This window comes from Anomaloglossus baeobatrachus, chromosome 3, assembly GCF_048569485.1.
Source record: "Anomaloglossus baeobatrachus isolate aAnoBae1 chromosome 3, aAnoBae1.hap1, whole genome shotgun sequence".
In the NCBI taxonomy this organism is placed as follows: Eukaryota; Metazoa; Chordata; class Amphibia; order Anura; family Aromobatidae; genus Anomaloglossus; species Anomaloglossus baeobatrachus.
The window spans coordinates 148,626,957-148,647,306 of NC_134355.1; the positions used below are offsets into that span (position 1 = coordinate 148,626,957).

General features: G+C 39.7%; 1 protein-coding gene across 8 annotated transcripts in view; it reads right to left on the minus strand.

Moving 5' to 3' along the window:
- The window catches only part of UTRN (utrophin), a 1,025,654-nt gene that overhangs the window by 249,415 nt on the left and 755,889 nt on the right, over positions 1-20,350 (minus strand). For all 8 annotated transcript variants that reach the window (XM_075339520.1, XM_075339517.1, XM_075339516.1 and 5 more), the window contains one exon: positions 11,818-12,086. In XM_075339520.1, the coding sequence (XP_075195635.1) occupies positions 11,818-12,086 (269 nt within the window). The remainder of the gene's footprint in view (positions 1-11,817; positions 12,087-20,350) is intronic.

Here is a 20,350-nt window from a genome sequence, read left to right on the forward strand (position 1 = left end):
TTTAGCTGCAAACACTAATATAAATTTTTTGGGGGTATGTCTTTACCAGCTCTGCACATTGTAGGAATGCTGGGAAGGTCAGGGTTAAAAACTAGGTCAGCAGGGTTTCATTAAATGCACTTGCCTAGCTTTTTACTTGAGCCAGGAGATGGGTTCACTGGGTGCTCGGTGTGATGGGGGAACAAAACAAGGTGTGGATTATGGTGGGACCTGAAGATACCGTTTGTTGCTGACCAAACTGGGCCAGGAGAAGGGTCTGGATTGCTGCACGGGTCTGGAAGGAAGAAAGGGCCTCTAGTGTTGGCAGCCTCAGCCAGAAGCTAAAAGGGAAAAGACTGTGATCTGAAGGGGTAAGCCTGCCATGATATTACTTGTCTGCTGGTACATGAACTGTTTATTTTTTGTTATACCTTTGAGCCCAGAAGAGGCTGTTTTCTACCCATTACATTTTTATGAAAGTAATAAAAACTGCACGTTTGGAGCAAACTGTATTGCCTGTACGAACAACATTAAGAGGCTGAAAGTTCTGCCCATTCTCCTTTGCAAACTAGCTCTAACTCGGTGAGATTGGATGGAGAGCGTCTGTACAGAAAATTTAAGTCTTCCCACAGATTGAAAATGGGATTTAGGTCTGGACTTTGACAGGGTCATTTAAACACATAAATATGCATTGATTCAAACCATTCCATAGTAACTCTGCCATTATGTTTTGGGTCGTTGTCCTGCTGGAAGGTGAACCTACGTCCCAATCTCAAGTCTTTTGCAGCCTCTTACAGATTTTCCTTCAGGATTGCCCTGTATTTAGCTCCATCCATTTCATTTTCCAATCAACTCTGATCAGGTTCCTTATCCCTGTTGAAGAAAAGCATACCCACCACATGATGCTGCTACCACCATGTTTGGCAGTGGAGATGATGTTTTCAGCGTGATATGTAGTGTTAGTTATCCACTACACAAAACATTTTGCTTTTAGCCCAAAAAGTTCTACTTTGGTATCATCTGGCCAGAACACTTTCTTCCACATGCTAGCTGTGGTGATTTCGCAAAGTGCAAATGGGACTTGTTATGGCTTGCATTAAAAAATGGCTTTCTTCTTGCCACTCCGCAATAGACGCCAGTTTTGATTAGTATACAAGTAATAGTTGTCCTTTGGACAAACTTTCCAAATGAGCTGTGTATCCCTGCAGATCCTCAAGAGTGGCCAAGAGCTTCTTGGCTGCTTCTCTAATTAGTGCTCTCCTGGGTTGGGATGTGTGTTTAGGAAGACGGCCATGTATTGGAAGGGGCCATACTCCTCCTATTCTTGGATAATGAATTGAGTAGTGCTCTTTGAGATATTCAGACCTTGAGCTATTTTTTAGACCCTAACCCTGCTTTACTCTTTTTCAAAACTTTATCCTTGACCTGTCTGGTTTGTTCCTTGGTTTTCATGATGCTGTTTGATCACCAATCTTCTCAAACAAACCTCTGAGGCTTTAACAGAACAGCTGTAGTTATACTAACAATACGTTACACACAGGTGGACTCAATTTACTTATCAGGTGACTTCCAGGGGGCAATGGGTTACTCGTAATTTTTTTTATAGGCATCATACTACAGGGGGCTGAATATAAATGCAAGTCACAATTTTCAGATTTTTAAATTTACAATATTTAGAAAAAAACATGCATAATTTCCTTTATACTTCACAAATACTTTGTGTTGGAATATCATATAAAATACATTTAAGTTTGTGGTTATAACGTGAAAAAATGTGGAAGTGTTCATAAGGTATGAATACTTTTTCAAGGCACTGTACATGATGGTATTTCTAAACAGCTCTAGCTTACCTTCTATTGATGTAAATGGGAGTTAAGGTGAAGTTCCCGAGAACAGTTCCGGTACTATACAGTTTATGGAGTGGCGTTGTCATAACTCCGTACACTGTATATATCCAACTACCAGTAAAGATGCAAACAGATGATCAGCAGTAAGTAGCACTGGGTGTCAGACCCGCTCCAATCAAATGCTGGTAACCTACCTTACTGACTAATATATTAGTCAAAAATATCCTCTTAAAAGCAAATCTGTCAACAGGTTTTTGCCACTAAATCTGAGAGCAGCATAAAGACCCTGATTCTAGTGATGTGTCACTTACTAAGCTGTTTGATGTAGTTTTGTTACAGCCAAATATTTCAATTTTTCACTTATCCAGAGAGCCTGTTTCTATTTCTCTGCACTCCAGTTTATATGTTTTTGTGCTTAGTTGAGGTGCTTCACCTTGTTTATATGTCAACGGATTTGTTTTTGGCTGCAAATCTTCAAAAAACACCACTTCTAGTCAGACATTTGAGAACAGTAGATAGGTGTAGCTGGGTCCTACTGGTTGCTGCCAGTTCTGAATTGATGGGGCTCCTGGACATATTCTGATTTTTAAGATAAGTATGATGTGTGTTTGAGCTGCTGCACTAAGTTTCATTGGCTATTTGTCTGGGTCCTCAATGTTGCCCATATCTTGAAGTCCTCAATGCTGAGAAATATAGCCAGATACTTATCTCAAGAAGGCGTCTGATTGGCTCAAAATGTATTGTTCCTCAGGACAATGACCCCAAACATACAGCCAATATCATTAATAGCTATCTTCAGGATAAAGAAGAACAAGTTATCCTGGAGATGATGATATGGCCCCTACAGAGCACTGATCTCAACATCATCAAGTCTTTGTACCATTACATGGAGACAGACAGAAAGATTTGCGCAAGCCTACGTCCACAGATCTGTGTGCACCTACCCTTAACCCCTTAAGGACTGGGCAATTTTTTGTTTTTGCGTTGTCTTTTTTTTCTCCCCTTATTCCAAGAGCCATAACTTTTTTATTTTTTCATCTATATAACCATGTGAAGGCTTGTTGTTTTGGTTTTTTTTGCAGCATGAGTTGTACTTTTGAATGACACAATCTATTTAATCATATGATATAATGGTAAGAGGGAAAAAATTCCAAGTGAGGTGAAATAGCAAAAAAGTAAAATTTTGCAATTGAATTTTGGGATTTCGGAGTTCATTTTAGCATAAAATTGACCTTCCAGTATGATTCTCCAGGTCAGTTTGGTGACGTAGATACCAAGCATGTATGGTTTTTGTTTTATTTAAGTTTTGAAAAAAAAAATTCTGTAATTTTGAAAAAAAAGAAATGTTGCTTGTGTTGTCACTTTCCGAGAGCTGTAATGGTTTCAATTTTCAGGATATGAAGCTGTGGGATAGCTTGTTTTTTTGCACCCGAAGCTGATATTTTTATTGATATTATATTTGGGATATACCATGTTTTCATCGCCTCTGATTACATTCCTCTGTTGTTGTTTTTTTCTCATTACTCTATTTACCAATCTGATTAATTTATTTTATATTTTGATAGATCGAACTTTTTAGAACGTACTAAATAAGTGGGGTTTTTTAAATGTGGTAAAAAAGCTGTGATTTGAACTTTTATATTTTTTTTAAACTTTTCTTATACGTTGCACTGCATTTAATAGTCTCCTTACGGGACTTGGACCTGTAATAGACTGATCACTTGTTCTGTATATAGAAGTACCACAGCATTGCTGTATATAGAAGAAATCACAATCTCCTATGAATGCCGACAATGGGCTGGCATTCATAGGAGTACTGTGATGACAGAGACAGGGGTCATCAGCTGACCCCTGGCTGTCATGACAACTCATCGGCATCCTGCGATTGCGTAACAGGCACGCCGATGAGGGCTCAGTACAGTCCTAAATTAACATTTTAACATGCTGTTATAGGCAGTTGAAGACTGAATAATTCAGCCTTCATATGCAGGGAAAATTTCGGGCTCTGCCTGAGAGCCTGCATCAAAGGCAGAGAGATGACTGATGACGTGTGTAGGCACGTAATTAAATGTAAAGGGGATAAAGTGTAAAAAATCTCAGCTTTGAATTTGAATTACATCCAGAAGCCACTCACACAAGTTGGATTGACTTGATGGGCACTTTTTTGCGTACAATACAGTCAAGCTGCTCTCACAACCGCTCAATAGGGTTGAGATCTGGTGACTGGGCTGGCCACTCCATTACAGATAGGAAAGAAGCAGGCAGCTGGTATTCTAAATAGTTCATGCGTAATTTGGAGATGTGCTTTGGGTCATTGTCCTGTTGTAGGATGAAATTGGCTCCAATCAAGTGCTGTCCACAGGGTATGGTATACAAATCTCCCACTTTATCAGCACCAAAACAACGCCAGACCATCACATTATCTCCACCATGCTTGACAGATGGTGTCAGGCACTCTTCCAGCATCTTTTCAGTAGTTCTGCATCTCACAAATGTTCTTCTGTGTGATCCAAACACCTCAAACTTTGACTTGTTTGTTCATAAAACTTTTTTCCAATCTTCCTCTGTCCAATGTGTGTGTTTTTTTGCCCATATTAATCTTTTCGTTTATTAGCCAGTCTCAGATATGGCTTTTTCTTTCCCACTCTGCCCTGAAAGCCAGCATCCCGGAGTCGTCTCTTCACTGTAGATGTTGCACTGGCGTTTTGTGGGTACTATTTCAAGAAGCTACCAGTTGAGGACCTGTGAGGTGTCAATTTCTCAAACTAGAGACTCTAATGTACTTGTCTTGTTGCTCAGTTGTGCAGCAGGGCCTCCAACTTCTCTTTCTACTCTGCTTAGAGCCTTTTTGTGCTCTACTCTAAAGGGAGTAGTACACACCGTTGTACGAAATCTTCAGTTTCTTGGCAATTTCTCACATGGAATATTCTTCATTTCTAAGAACAAGAATTGACTGTTGAGTTTCACATGAAAGTTCTCTTTTTCTGGCCATTTTGAGAGTTTAATGGAACCAACAAATGTAATGCTCCAGATTCTCAACTAGCTCAAAGGAAGGTCAGTTTTATAGCTTCTCTAATCAGCAAAACTGTATTTGGCTGTGCTAACATACTTGCACAAGGGTTTTCAAGGGATTTTTAAACATCCATTAGCCTTCTAACACAGTTAGCAAACCCAACATACTATTAGAACACTGGAGTGGTGGTTGTTGGAAATGGGCCTCTATACACCTATGTAGATATTGCATTCAAAACCAGATGTTTGAAGCTAAAATACTCATTTACCACATTAACAATGTATAGAGTGTATTTCTGTTTAATTTAATGTTAGCTTCATTGAAAAAAAATTGCTTTTCTTTCAAAAATAAAGAAATATCTAAGTAATCCCAAACCTTTGAACTGTAGTGTATATGTGTACAGTATCACTCCTGTTTGTCGGTGACAATATATATACAAACGCACATTCAGCGGGTGAAATAAGTATAGCACACGCCACCAGTTTTCTAAGTAAATATATTTCTAAAGGAGCTATTGACATTAATTTCTCACCAAATGTTGATAACATCCCATCCAATTCACACAAGTAAATAAATCATAACATAGAGATCCATAACGTGATGTGAAATAATGAGAAATTAGACAGTGCCAAAGAATTGAACACATGAAATAGAAGTGCAAAAAGCCATGAAAAGTCATGACTACAGCTGAAATCTATTAGCAATTAGCATTCTTGCCACTTAGTAAAAAATAGTATCAGCTGGTTCAACTGATGGCCTAGAAAAAGGTATCTCAATAAGAAAAGTGCAGCACAAAAAACATTCTCATGATGGGTAAAACCAGTGAGCTGTCTCAAGACCTCTGCAATTTTATTGTTGCAAAACAAACTGATGATAGCCTTGGTTACAGAAGAATTTCTAAGCTACTGAAAGTTTCAGTGAGCAAAGTTGGGGCCATAATTTGACTCCGGCACCATTTTAATGAAGACAATATCACAATTGCAATGTGCATGTGCCTCCAACAGCAGTAATGGCAGCACAGCGCAAAATTGAAATAAGGGAAAGGGGGCAAGCCGGGAGCACACAGGAAAAGGAATATAAACAGAGGGCCTGACCCACAAAGTCTCGCTGCACACACCAATCAACCAATTTCTTGAGTTTGGAGAACGTTTTTTTTCGGCAATCAAACATTCAATCTGGAAACTGAAGGAATGATTTGATTCACCATTCTAGCACTAGTATGGCACTGTCTTTATTTTATATATGAAATTTCTGCTGGTTGGTTCCCTTTAAATAGGCCGAGCACATCATGAAATATTAAAGCTGCTTGCAAACCTTATGGTGGAGCGGACCCAAAACAGGAGCAGGAGCGTAATAATGTGTATGTGGGCTTTAGGTCTAGCATGATGTCAGTGAAATATAACAAACAGACGCTCATAGTACAAGGATACTTGTATAACAGTGATGTCATTGAACATTATGGCAGAGAATCACAAGCATTGTCACGGCATCTAGATGATAAACTCTGGTATTCTCTTAAACACATATTGGATATTTGGCACTCTCGTGGCCCTAGTGGCCTGGTGGAACTGGAACCACTGACATAGTTATGTCTTTGATGTCATACTTTTTTGCTATTTTTTTCTACGAGGCAAATCAATCGTTTGCCTTTTACTGACAGATGCTAATATTTCACCTGCATTTAGCACCTATAAAATTCTGAGTCATTCAACCGGCATGCCAAGCGAAGCATAAAGCATCTAAAACAAGACATGAAATGAAATGATTATGATAGTTTGTGACTTTATTATATCTCAGCAGCTGGTTAGTGATTCATTGTTTATAGATCTGAAGCTTACAGAACCTCAGTATAATTGAACATATAATTTTCAGCAAACTGTATAAAGGTAATAAAAGCGAAGCATTATTTCACTCTAATTAATTGATCATAGAAATTGTAATTACAACCAGCATCTACGAGTCACCGCTCTCATCTCACAAATCTATAAGATATCACTGCTGAGATCAAGTGTGAGGTAATGTACAAGGCCAAGAGGGTATCATATATCACTAAATCACTTCTAGAAGCCATTACAACAGCCTCATGACACACATAATAAATAATATATATTTTCTAATCCAGTTGATGCTTATTAATGTTTTGTATATCTCTTTATAACCTATTTTTCTGAAGGTGAATTAGTCATGGTCATTTTAAACTGATCTGATTCTTGCTTTAAACTTCTACCCGTAGAGAGGAAGTTTAATGCTAATTTATCCAAAATTATGGGTTCTTCACTTTAGATACTCTCTACTTTTTAGAAAAGCCCCATAAAAGGAACATGTAGGCTGATACACGCTGCCAAAACCACGGGCAGCAAGAATCCGTGTCTGGATGTGCAGTCTCTTCAATGTGTGTATATAGGGACAGACCTGTGAATCACCCATGTTTTCTCCCATGAAAACAAAAGCTTACACTCCTCTCCGGTGCTAGTGCCATTACAGTGATGCCGATGCGCGTTCTTCCGGGATTCACGTGAGATTGGGACATAAGTTGAGCCCTATACCCAATCACCACCAGCTCACTGTCCCAACTTTCAGACATATAAGTAATCAATAGAAAGTGAGAGCTGCGACAGGGCGCTAACAACCTGTTAAATACTTATATGTCCAAAGTTGGAGAGAGGGAAGACAGAAGAGATTGAGAGCAGGGCTCACCTCATGTCACAACCTCAAGTGTGCCCTGGGAGAATGGGTGTCGGCTCCGATAGAACATGAGAGAACTATAAGAATTTTTATTTCAATGCGGGCAAATATGGGGAATGAGAAGAGGAAGAGGTTGTCCTAGTAGTGAACAACCCCTTTAATTATTACAAAACAATAGAAGACAGTCTTTTTAACCACTTTCGTCTCTAGTCAAAAGACAGGGATCCAGAAAAGAAGGCTCCTTATTTAACTCAGAATTCCCTAATAGGGTGTATTACACTTGCTTTTCTAAACTGGAAACCTCGTTATTGAATTATAGGGCATACTATAGAACAGTATAGGCAGAGTATAAACTAAGTTTTCACATATGCTAAACTAAAGATGTGTTGAACACATTCTTAATGGCGCTGAAGTAGAACAAGACCGTAAAAAACGGGTATAAATCATTTGGACAAGTAAAAAAGATAGGAAGAACAGTTACTTTAGCCACCAAAAATTCTGTGTGTAATTCCAACAGGAATGGTATGAATGGTAGGAAATTCATCAGTCATCAGGGCTACCTCATCATGCTTTCAAGTTAATATAAAAGGAAGAAACAAGTAGTTTCGAAACGCGTCGGATTGGTCCTTGGCTGCCATACTTAGTGGTGACGTCACCCCTCCTGCTTCTGTGCGTTCTGTGTTGGGTGCCTTGCTGTATTTGGGACGTGGACGGCCGAGGCGTCCAGCAGCAGCATCATGCCCAGCAGATCGGGGGAGCGCTCTAATGTGTTGGGATAGACCCTCACAGTACCCCACAACGAGGAGCCATACCGAGGTTGTCGCAGGTTTAAGCAGATCTACTTTTTTCTGAGCACTCCATAACTGGAGATCACTCGGACACAGTTCTGGAATTGTATTCCTGCAAATGAACAATTTGCAACCAGCTTTAATATGGAGCCCTACTGATTTGTACTTCTGGTTACGTATGGTCACAGTGAGTGTTCCCTTGGCTGAGAAATATATGTTTTTACTTTGATACACCTCTCTAAGGTGCTCTACTGTTTGTTAATTTATTTGTTTTGTGTCTGACCCCAGCAGGAGAGCCATCTGTGCAGTGGTTTTACTCTTATACAGTGTGTCCACCCATATCCTGTCCACCGCCATTAACTTGAGAATGGCAGCAGCTATAGGAATAGAAGTGGTGTCTAGCTATAGTAAAGTAGCCATGCGCTTCACAATGAAACCACCTATAGCGCCACCTGGTGGAAAACTACGGAGTTAGCATTTTTATCTCGAAAACGGAACGAGCTAGAGAAAAAAAGTGAATTAAAAAATTGTAGGGCATCATCAATTCAATACGAATCGACACCTTGCATACAGAAATGCTATGATATGAAACCCATGACCCCCCCCAAAAAAAAACATTGAATGCTGGTCACGTATATGGCGCTCATTTAACTTTGATGCTCAAAGTGGCCACCGTCAGCTGCAATGCACATCTGGACTCTGGACAGCATACTGTATCTTGCTGCAAGTTGTGCAATATGGTAGGTGACACGTTTGCACAAGCATGTGTGATACGTTGTAGTAGGTCCTGCAATGTTGGTGGAGGGTTCGCATACACCTGCTGTTTGATGTGACCTCACAGAAAGAAGTCCAATGGGGTCACGTCAGGTGAGCGCGGAGGCCACTCCACACAGCCACCATACCCAATGACTTGTAGGAAGGTCTCCATGAGGTATCGCTTCACGTCTGCAGCCTTGTGAGTTTTACACGTTCTAATCATAGCATTTCTGTATGCAAGGTGTCGATTCGTATTGAATTGATGATGCCCTACAACTTTATAATTCCCATTTTTTCTCTATCTTGTTTCGTTTGAGATAAAAATGATAACTCCGTTGTCCGTTGTTTTCCACCAGGTGGCGCTATAGGTGGTTTCATTGCGTAGCGCATGGCTACTTTACTATACCTAGACACCACTTCTATGCCTATAGCTACCGCCATTCTCATGTTAATGGCGATGGACGGCATATGGGTGGACACACTGTATATTAATATAAAAGGAGAGATTTGACTATATTTATGATAGGGCAGATGGTGCAATGACTATAAGGGTATGTTCTTGATTTGACAAAAAAACTGCACCCTCTGGCAGACTTGACAACTGTAAACACTGCGTTTGACAAAAAAACGCAGTGAAAACGCATGTGTTTTCAATGCGTTTTCAAAGTGTGTTTTTTAAGATAATTGATAGCTAAAATAGATAGAAAAAAATAGATAGAAAGAATAGATAGAAAGAACATATAGAATAGATAATAAGAAAGAACATGTAGAATAGATAGAAAGAAATAACAGAATAGTTTGATGGAGGGATAGCTAGCTTGGACAGCTGTTTTTTATTTTTTGGTAAAAAAATGACGTGGGGTCCACCCATTTTTCATATCCAACACAGGAACACCAGCTACTGCAGGCTGCAACCCTCAGCTGTCTGCTGTACCTTGGCTTGTTATGAAAAATAGAGGGGATACCACACTTTTTTTTTATTATTTGATTAAAAAAAAATATCGACGTGGGGTCCCTCCCATTTTTTAAAACCAGCCAAAGTGCAGCAGACAACTGAACTGGGGGCTAATATTATTAGGGTGGGAAGGGCCATCGTTATTTGGCCATTTCCAGTCAATAGCTGCTTCAGAAGGGGGGGGTTAATAAAGTGGTAAAAGAGAGTGGCTTTTTTGTCTTTTATTTGGAATAAAAGATTTTTTGGTGTTCAAGTTTATTTACTTTAACTTACAGATTAGTGATGAGGGGGTGTCTCATAGACACCTGCCATCACTAAGCTAGGACTTAGTGGCAGCTGTGGGCTGCCATTAACTCTTTATTACTCTGATTGCCACCGCACCAGGGCAATCGGCTTGAGCTGGGTAAAGGCCTGGGACTGTCCCAACTAATGGATGCGGCAATTCCGGGCGGCTGCTGGCTGATATTTTTAGGTTGGGGGCTCCTCATAACATGAGTCTCCCCAGCCTGAGAATACCAGCCCCCAGCTGTGAGGCTTTATCTTAGCTGGGTATCAAGATTGAGGGGGACCGCATGTAGTTTTTTTTAAATTATTTATTTTACTGTACGATATAGACCCACCCACCAGTGGCTGTGATTGGTTGCAGTCAGACAGCTGTCACTCAGCGTGGGGGCGTGTCTGACTGCAACCAATCATAGGCACCGGTGGGCGGGGGAAGCAGTGAATATGAAATGAGCCTAATGAGTTGCTGCAGTGAACATTAAATGAGCCTAATAAGTGGCTGGCACTTTCAGAAGCAGAAGAGGCCGCGGGAGCAATGTGACAGCCGCACTGCGCTGTGACGGTGATCAGTAACTATGAAGCGGAGAGAGACAGAGCGAGCGAGAGAGAAAGAGAATGGAGAAAATTTGGTGACCTGTGTTTTTGTTGAAAAAAATGCATCCAAAACGCCGTGTAAATGCAAAGCTATCATTTTGGTTGCGTTTTGATACACCTCATTCATTTCAGTGGGTGACAAAACGTGACCAAAACTCAAAAAGAATGAACAAACTGCTTTTTTTTAGGCAACAATTTTGACAAATATTTGTCAAACAAAACACTGCCTAAAAAAAAGCAACACGCTGATGAAAATTTTGATTTCTCATAGACTTTGCTGGGGAAGCAAAAGCATGCATTTTGTCAATGACACAGTGCAGTTTAAAACGCAACCAAAACGCAAGAAAAAACGCAATGTGCGCACTTAGCCTAAGGTAAAGGAAGACAAGAATGAAATGGAAAAGAAGTCAGATAATGTTACAGGCTCCTTTACATGTCCACTCAACGTCTGAAGGTCAGATAAGTCAGTGCACCTCTGATACTAAATGATAAAAAACCCCCACAAACTATGTATAGTGATGGAACATATGATGCCTAAAATATACGCACGAAGCAACAAATATAATTGTGTTTAAATGTTGTGCCTAACTGTTAAAAAAGAAAATTGCACTAAACTGTTATATTTGAAAACAACCAAAATCAAACCCTGCCTCTATCTGTCGTCAACTGCAGACACTACACCAGGCCCCGGAACTGAAAATGCCATGGCAATCATCAAACTCTTCTGTTTGGAGGAGAAAAGTTTGATTTTGACCGAGGATCTGCTGCTACCCATTTGAAACAGCTTATACTATAAATAAGTGAAGGTAAATTGATAAGCATGGGCTTGTAAACCATGAATATGAACACATAGTAAACTATAGCAAGTAAAGTAATAAGGTGACCACTGAAATATATAAATATATTGAAGTTACTTACACTTGTCTTCTCAATGTGCTCCTTCAAAGAGTCGATTAATAAATCTCCGACCGGCTTCCAGCCACTGCGCACTTTCTCTGCTGCCACCAATCCCGCATCCAGATCATCCATCGCACTTTGCAAAACCTTCAGTCTTTCCAAAGCTTTCTCCACTTGCTTCTGCCAGCCGACAGCCTGCGAGTTGAGGCTCTCCCACTTCTCTTTAACCTCTACCGACTGCTTCCGCATAGTTCTGGCAATTTTTTGGGCTTTCTCTTCGGGGGTTAATTCTTTAGGAAACAAAAAGAAAACAGATAGGCTTGATTACATTAAGTATTTAAAAAAATCAAAATGTGGTCTTTTTTAGTCCAAGAGCCAACCTGATTATTTCTAATTCGTGAACAACTTATCAAAAAAATCAGACGGCTGATGTTTTTTATGCACTTATTATAAAGGCATATTTACACACAAATATAATCTGGGCCTGCATTAGCTTTGTACAGGCCCTGTAAGGCTAGGTGCATACTGTGTCTTAACCTACCTTATTCAATGGCAGTTCTTCCCGACATATACTATAGTGTTGCCATTGGCCCCCATTCACCAAAAGGAAGATGTATTTATTTTTCAACCTAGCTTTCAAACTGCTTGTTTGATGGTATAGGAAAGTGCAACTGATTGAGTTTTCCCATAAAGAGGGCCAATGCAAAGAAACCTATACGAAGTGGATTGCGTTGTACAAAAATAAGACTTTTAAAAGTGATTTACGCTAAACTGGTATAATTACTTTCATGACTGTGCTCTGAGCTCCTCTCTCATCATCTTTTCCTGCTTGGCTCTAATAATGGCTATGATTATATACTGACTTACCGTCCAGTATTATTTGCTGCTCTATGGGGTGGAGTGTTGTCAAAACTCACCGAGTGTCATGGCGGTATCAGACTTTGTTCACAATACAGATTCTGACAGCCCACACTATGGTTTCTCTAGTGTTCTGAGTTACACAAGCAGGCTTGAGCGTCAACCAGCTGTGTGCTCATTAATGATCAGGCTAGCAAGAGTTAATCTCTGCTAGCCTGTTGGTTACCTCTAGGATCACATGTTATTGGAAACCTATCACATTTGCTCCCTGCCTTTTTAAGATGGTGAAATTTGTCTATGCACGGCAACGGTAATTTATTGCTCTGTTTGTCTGTGTGCTGGTGTATCCCAGTTCTGTTGGTGATTATCTTGCATGGTGGTTGGAATTGTTGTGGAATTCTCTCATCATCTTGTTGTTTCTTCCCTGCTCCTATTTTCCTTCTTACCACTTATTGTTCTTTTCCTTTGTGTGAGCGTTCTGTGTGATAGAGATTTGGTTTCCCTGTTTGTCTATCTCTGCTGTTATCACACTTCTGTTCGGCCCTGAACTGGGGTAGTGATGAAGGGGGTATAAGATCAGGGCTGGTCAGGAGCAGGATTAGGCTGGCGGCTCAGATATCCTCACCTTCAGAGGTAACTCTGAGATAAGGGATAGTTAGGGCCCCACTAGTATGAGGGCCAGTCTAGGAGCCTCGATTTCCTGCTCTACACAATCATCGTGACAGGTGCCTGCAGGACAATATACGGAAGTCCATCAGACCACAACTGTGGTCAATTGTTTATTCTTTTCTGTCTTATACTATCTTTAACAGTGAAAAATAGAATCTTAGGTAAGAAAAATAGTAGAAACACAATGTATTTTGAATATCCATAGATATTCATGGTAATAAGTTACTGATAGTATCACACTCACTTTCTAGCATTATGCTAAGCATATAACACCTTGATATACTTTTGTTGGCCCTCCAAAATCCCAATAATTGAGATTTGTAGTAAATGGCTCTGGTCAGGTAAAAAAAAATGTGCTCTCTTTTACAGGATAACGAGTAATCAACTTGAAGAAAAATCACAATGAGCAAATAAAAGTGTTCTGAATATAAATAAGATCCTATATCAAAAGAATATAAAGTCTATAAGTTACGGGGCTGGAAGAGTCCCTTCCTCAGGATGCAACACCAATAATGTGCCATGGTGATGGGGCCATTTTAAGTGACTTATCTGAAACAAATCGAAAAAAATTTAGTTTTGAAAAATTTGTACCGAAATTGAGTCACACAGAATCAATTCTCCCATCTCTAGTCAGTTTGTGTAAAATGGTGGAACAAAACGGCACAGGGAGTGAGAAATGTTAGACAGTCAAGCTTTAAAAATATACAGTAAAAACATATCATTATTCAGGTAGAATTTTAAGATTCTGTAATAAATATCTTGGCATAAAAAATTGAGTGAGTTGAATTAATCAGATGAGGGGAAAAAAATAAGCCTCGGGGAACAGAGGAGACTGGAAGCTCAAAAATGAGCCAAATACCTCGTTATAAACTGTGTATGAAGAGAGGAGATGCAAAAGCCACGACCCAAGCGTTTTCTTAGAAAGAAATAAGGTCTCGCTAGCAGCTTCTGTGTGACGGCAGAGCAAGTTAATGGATTATTTTAGATTCCTTACAGAGACAATTACGGGAATTTGTGCTGCACCCCTGGCCATCTTTCATCAGAAAACTTTGCAGAAGACAACATTTGATTAAGACTGAAAAGTCACCAAAAGGAAAATATTCTTTTCATCATTAAGTTAGCATGGAAAAAAGGAGCTGGCTACCGTGCGGATGGAAGAAGAGAGTTTAAATGCAATTCTAGATCCTGAGACCCAGATGGTGAAACATATTAATGGTGGAGTCCTATTAGGACACAGTCAGAAATCCTTAAAGGAATTGTGCTCTCTCTCAGCAGCGCTCGCTGTTTTGCAGACACTTCAACAGCTGCTGACAAACATCATGTCAGGCTACCTAGAATCAGCCATCTGCCTTATCAAGCGATAACTTAACCCATCCATTATCTAAAAAGTTTAAGGTGTTAGAAGAAATAGAAAAACTTTTTCATCTGTATGACTGAATATATGCAGGCTTAGTCTACAACAACCAATTAAACTAAGAAAATTATTTAAAGGAGGCATATACAAATAAGTGTTGAATATATGTTTAAGCAGTACGTTGGTAGACAGCACAATGGGCCCGATTTATCACAGCGTTCATGGCAGAATTCTGGCATACAAGGTTTGAAAAATCACAAAAAAGTCAGTTGCACCAAAATTTTGTGACCTTTGTTGCTTTCACAGCAGTCTCTTCCAGCTTCAACAGAATAGGCAGAGCGGTGGGGCAAGATGCCACAGCTCATCTAATTCATGATGTTTTGTATGCCAGAAATGTCCCTGCAGTACATGACTAGGGTAAGATTTGTGGCGAAAGGCATGGAGGAGCAGGTTACTCGTCAGATGTTGGACCTCTTCATGAATCAGGAATGTCTGACTCCAGCACATCCCCTAAACAAGACCAACAATAACAACACTGGTCTTGATGATTCAGGCCCAATATGTTTAATTTCTAAAGATGGTGTCACACATAGCGGCGCAGCAGCGATCATGACCAGCGATCTGACCTTATCAGGATCGCTGCTGCATCGTTACATGGTAGCTGTTGAGCTGTCAAACAGGCAGATCTCACCAGTGACCAGCTCCCAGCCAGCAGCGACGCGTGGAAGCGTAACTAAGGTAAATATCGGGTAACCAAGGAAAGCACTTCTCTTGGTTACCCGATATTTACCTTAGTTACTAGCGTCTGCCGCTCTCACGAGGCCAGTGCCGGCTCCCTGTGCCCTGCACTCCTAGCCAGAGTACACATCGGGTTAATTACCCGTTGTGTACTCCAGCTACGTGTGCAGGGAGCCGGCACTGGCAGTGTGAGAGCACACTGCTTAGCGCTGGCTCCCTGCATTCCTAGCCAGAGTACACATCGGGTTAATTACCCGATTTGTACTCCAGCTACATATGCAGGGAGCCAACACTGGCAGCGTGAGAGCGGTGGACGCTAGTAACTAAGGTAAATATCGGGTAACCAAGGAAAGGGCTTCTTGGTTACCCGATGTTTACCGTGGTTACAGCTTACCGCAGGCTGCCAGACGCCGGCTCCCTGCTCGCTTCAGTTTGTCGCTCTCTCGCTGTCACACACAGCGATGTGTGCTTCACAGCGGGAGAGCAACGTCCAAAAAATGAAGCAGGACATTCAGCAACGACCGGCGACTTCACAGCAGGGGCCAGGTCATTGCTGGATGTCACACACAGCGACAGCGACGGGACATCGCTGCTGCGTCACAGAAAATGGTGACTTAGCAGCGACGTCGTTGTCGTCGTCGCTATGTGTGACACCACCTTAACCATGCACAGTACTAATGATTTAATAACTCAGCATACAAAAAGTAGTTAGTACTGCATAGACCATACTCAACTACACCAACAATGCATAATAGGCTTAAAAAAATTGTCGAATTTCCTAAAATTCACATGTCCCTGCCAAGTGCCATGATGTGGTTGGTCAAGGAGTGCAATTTTTTGCTTGCACAATTTAGGTGGTCAGATCACATAGCTCACTCCACATAGTGATTAAAAAAAGGCCTATTCTGATTGTGGCGTATGACGTCAGTGCTGAAGCAGATTGACAGTGCTCGTCTCCATATGTGAAATTTCAAATGATATATGGAAGTCTAGTACCTGTATAGTCAGTGTGACTGTGAATTGATTCATCTGTGATATACTGCAATAACAGCACATTAATAAGACATTTAAGTTAATTCTTATTATTTACTCACTTCAAACAATGAGGGCAATATTAAACCCCTCGGTGCTAATTTAATCTCTCACTCTCCCCTATATATAGTAATAAGTGGCTTTTTAATATTGCAATTCATGGCATATTTATTTGCCGCAATAAACTTATTAGGGACAATTCAGCAAATAAGCATTTTGAATTTCAAGAGTTCCACTCATCTATAGTTTCTACATTTTTAGGGCTAACTGAATATGAGATGGATGACAAACAGCTTCCAAGTCTACTTAGGACTCTTCATGAAACATAGTTTAGCACAACAGCTAAACAGTGTTTAGTAATAGGAATAGTGCAAATAAAATAAGACAAGTACTGTGAAGCAGAACTATTTACAGTATCTGGTAAGGGGGGAAAACAGTCGTAGCAGTACATGTCGTTGGGCTTCGTAGGTGGTTAGTAATACTATATAGTATTTTAACTGCTAAATTAGAAAATAAAAACCTTATTGTTATTGTATTGACTTACAGAATTACGTTACCAAGTAATTTATACCATGTAATACACACCGTAAAAACAACTCCCCCCCCAAAAAAATAGCCAAATTGTGGGGTTTTTTCAGCATTTCAAGCCACTTGGAATTTATTTCCCATTATATGGTGAAATAAATAGTCTTCAACAAAAGCAAGTCCTCATATGACTATGTAAATGGAAAAATCAAAAAGTTAGGGCTTTTTGAAGGAGAGCAAAAAACTCAGTACATAATTGAAAAAAATGCCTAATCGGGAAAGGGTTCTTTCCACTATGTGTCTTCAGGAGTACACCGCTCCCTAGACTCACAATTTTCTTGTTGCTAGAGAACTGGAACTCTTTATTGATTGACAGTTGAGGTCATCAGCATCATCGCCCCCCAAACTATGTGCTCTCAATACAGTTGAGATAACTTTGCCTCTGTGGAATCAGCGGAGCAGTGAGGTTGAAACGCGCTGGATTGGAAGCTGTGTGCTTCAGTGATCCTGGACAGCCTCAGGGAAATGCTTTCCAGACACTGGAAGTTTGGACCCTGCTGCTAAACAGAATTGGTGGTCAGTCTCCTAGGCAATGAGTAGTAAATAAAAAAAGAAAACAGTGGTAGGAAAAGAATGTATGCAGACAAAAACAGCAAGTAAACTGCAAACTTGCTTCATTTTTTCCTGTCTACTGTTCCCTAAATATTTTTTCACATAAGAATAAACCATTAACGGACATCTATACTTTAAGGTATGAATATGTGGCATAAATGGCTACTAGACTCCATTAAAAAGCTAGGTAAATAGGTACATACACAAAACAGACAGCCAAACTGTACCTACACAGACATTTCTATCTTTAAAGATTGCTCTTTCCTTCGTCTTGCCTAATAAAAACTATCAAATTAAAGCAAATAGGTCAGTGGAAAAATACACTACAGGTGAAACAAAACATCTGCAATTGTTTTCCTGAGTATGGAGTGGGATGCCATGTAGCCTCAGTGTGGTTTATGTTCAGGCTTCAAGGGAATGTTAACTGTGGGTCATGTAATGTTCCGTAGATAATAGTCCCTTGTGTCTGCCTCATGAATGGAGATTTGCTGCCTAAAGGCCATACGGAAAGATAATTTGCTTCTAGTTGAGACAAAGATGACAAGGTAGCTTAAAGTCTATAATAAAGGATTACTTGAGTTGTAGAGCATCGACTACAAGCTGGATACCATTAGATATAGCTTAATTTCATGATCACTACTTTCTTCTTTCATTCGGCTAGAATTTTCAGACAAAAGGTTTTTGGTAAAATGAAAATCCAAATAATATTAATTTTATAAAAACACTACAACGATCAATGCTGCACTCTACAACATTGTATTGGGTTCAACATTTCACAGCTTATAAATAAATTCTGCAAAAAATGTAGTTATCTGCATTATGTATAATAAATAAATTTGAGTTCCAGTCTAATATATTCAAGAGCTGCATTCACAATTCTGCTGCGTGTTTTTGGAAACAATGCGTTGATAGTCATATGGCTGGGGCACTTTGCATTTTCTATTGACACGTCCATGTTTCCAGTATGTGTCAGCATCAGCACAGATGACAAAGGCAAATAGAAGTCTAGTAGTCAGTGATTAACATGTACAGCACACAGATGACATCCGTCTGACACTTGTGTGCCGTCAGTGTGATATGGACCAAAATGAAATGTATTCAAGAATTTAAATATTTTTATGTGTTAAAGATGTGCAAAGATTATTATCTTTATCTTTGATTGGTTATCAAAAATGAGGGGGACCCCAAGTTGTTTTTTTCACACGGATGTCACATGGACGGTACACACGAAGGGCACACTGATTACACATACATACTCACAGATGGTCAAAATGGAAAGTGCCACCCATGCATATTGTTTTTAATGACGAGTGAAAGGGGACTAATACAGATTTTTCCATGACTGAGGTAAAAAGATAACAGTTGGTGGGCATAACATTTTATGGAGAGGGGAGATGTAATGGGCACAAGCTAGAGGCAAACACATTCTACAGCAAATTCTCTTGAAACAACAGTTACAGTTCTCCATAGAATTTTATAGGCACCAACTGACATATCCTCTCTCAGCCATAGAATCATGGAAACATTTTTGTTCAATGACAGATTTTATCCATGAGTTGAGAATATTGAGAATGAATGATCAGTCCAGGAGGATAAAGAAACAGATTACTCTAATAAGATATAATACAAAGTTTCTTATATTCACATGTACTATTGATTTATGAGAAAAAATACAGTTACTCTTAAAGGCTTTGTTCACATTAAATTATCTTATGAAGCTATGTTTGGTGCAAATTCCAAAGGACTTTCTTGCATGTTCTCTGAACATAAAGCACTGGCATATGTGCCTCTATTCCAATACTTCATTCATAGGCCCCATACAAAAATTATACTGTGCAGCTAAGCAGCATCTTCCTCTAAAATACAGAATGTATATTAATATATACCTGCCTGAGACTTATAAGTAATCTCTTTCACCATCAATAGAGGTTTGTTGACCTATTTAGTGTTTTTTAGACTATCTTCTGGTGCACAACCTGAACAGAAACAAGGGGAATAAAATCTAATGACTACTGAATGCTGGGAGATTTCAGTTGTGCAGCCTTAAAGGTGTATTCTCAAGTTTTAACAATGCTTTTATAGGTTAAATAGCATGAAAATGTATGCTTGCTATTGACTTTGCTGTCATTCTCTTGCTATGATAGCTTTTATCTTTTTTAGTTTATAGCTGGTTTCCATGGAGCTTGGCTTTCAGATCCTGGTTGAGTGTCCTGAGTAGTTACAGTCCAGGAGAGGAGTTAACTCTTAACATTCCAGTCAGCTCAGTTATAAATCAATAGCCCATAGCTTTCAGTGCTAATCATTACTTTCGCTCCTTGGGGCTATGTGCTTGTTAAAATGCCTTGTTATCTCTATGTGTAAATATATTGATAGCAGTGTAAAGTCCAGAACAAATCACTGATGTCTGAATGTCTTATAGCAGAACTTATGCTGAGCTTCATAGTTCTACTAATAGTTTAGTTCTTCTATTTATCAGAGCTGTCAGGAGAGTCAGCCCTATCAGAAACCAGAAAGTGAGACTAAAAAGCTGTGGGCTCCTCTAGAGACAAGTTGAGAATGCCCATTGAAAGAGTTATTCTCTTCATATGAAATGGGTAAAATTGGAAAGCGCTTGTAAAACGTAGCAACATTGCAAATAACTTGTTTTGAAAAATCCTCTCCGTTCTCAATAATGATTTTTTATTTGACTTTCTCTGCTTGTTGGTTAACGTACAGGACACCACTACAATTTAGTACAACAAGTGGTTGCCATATTCCTAGGAAAGG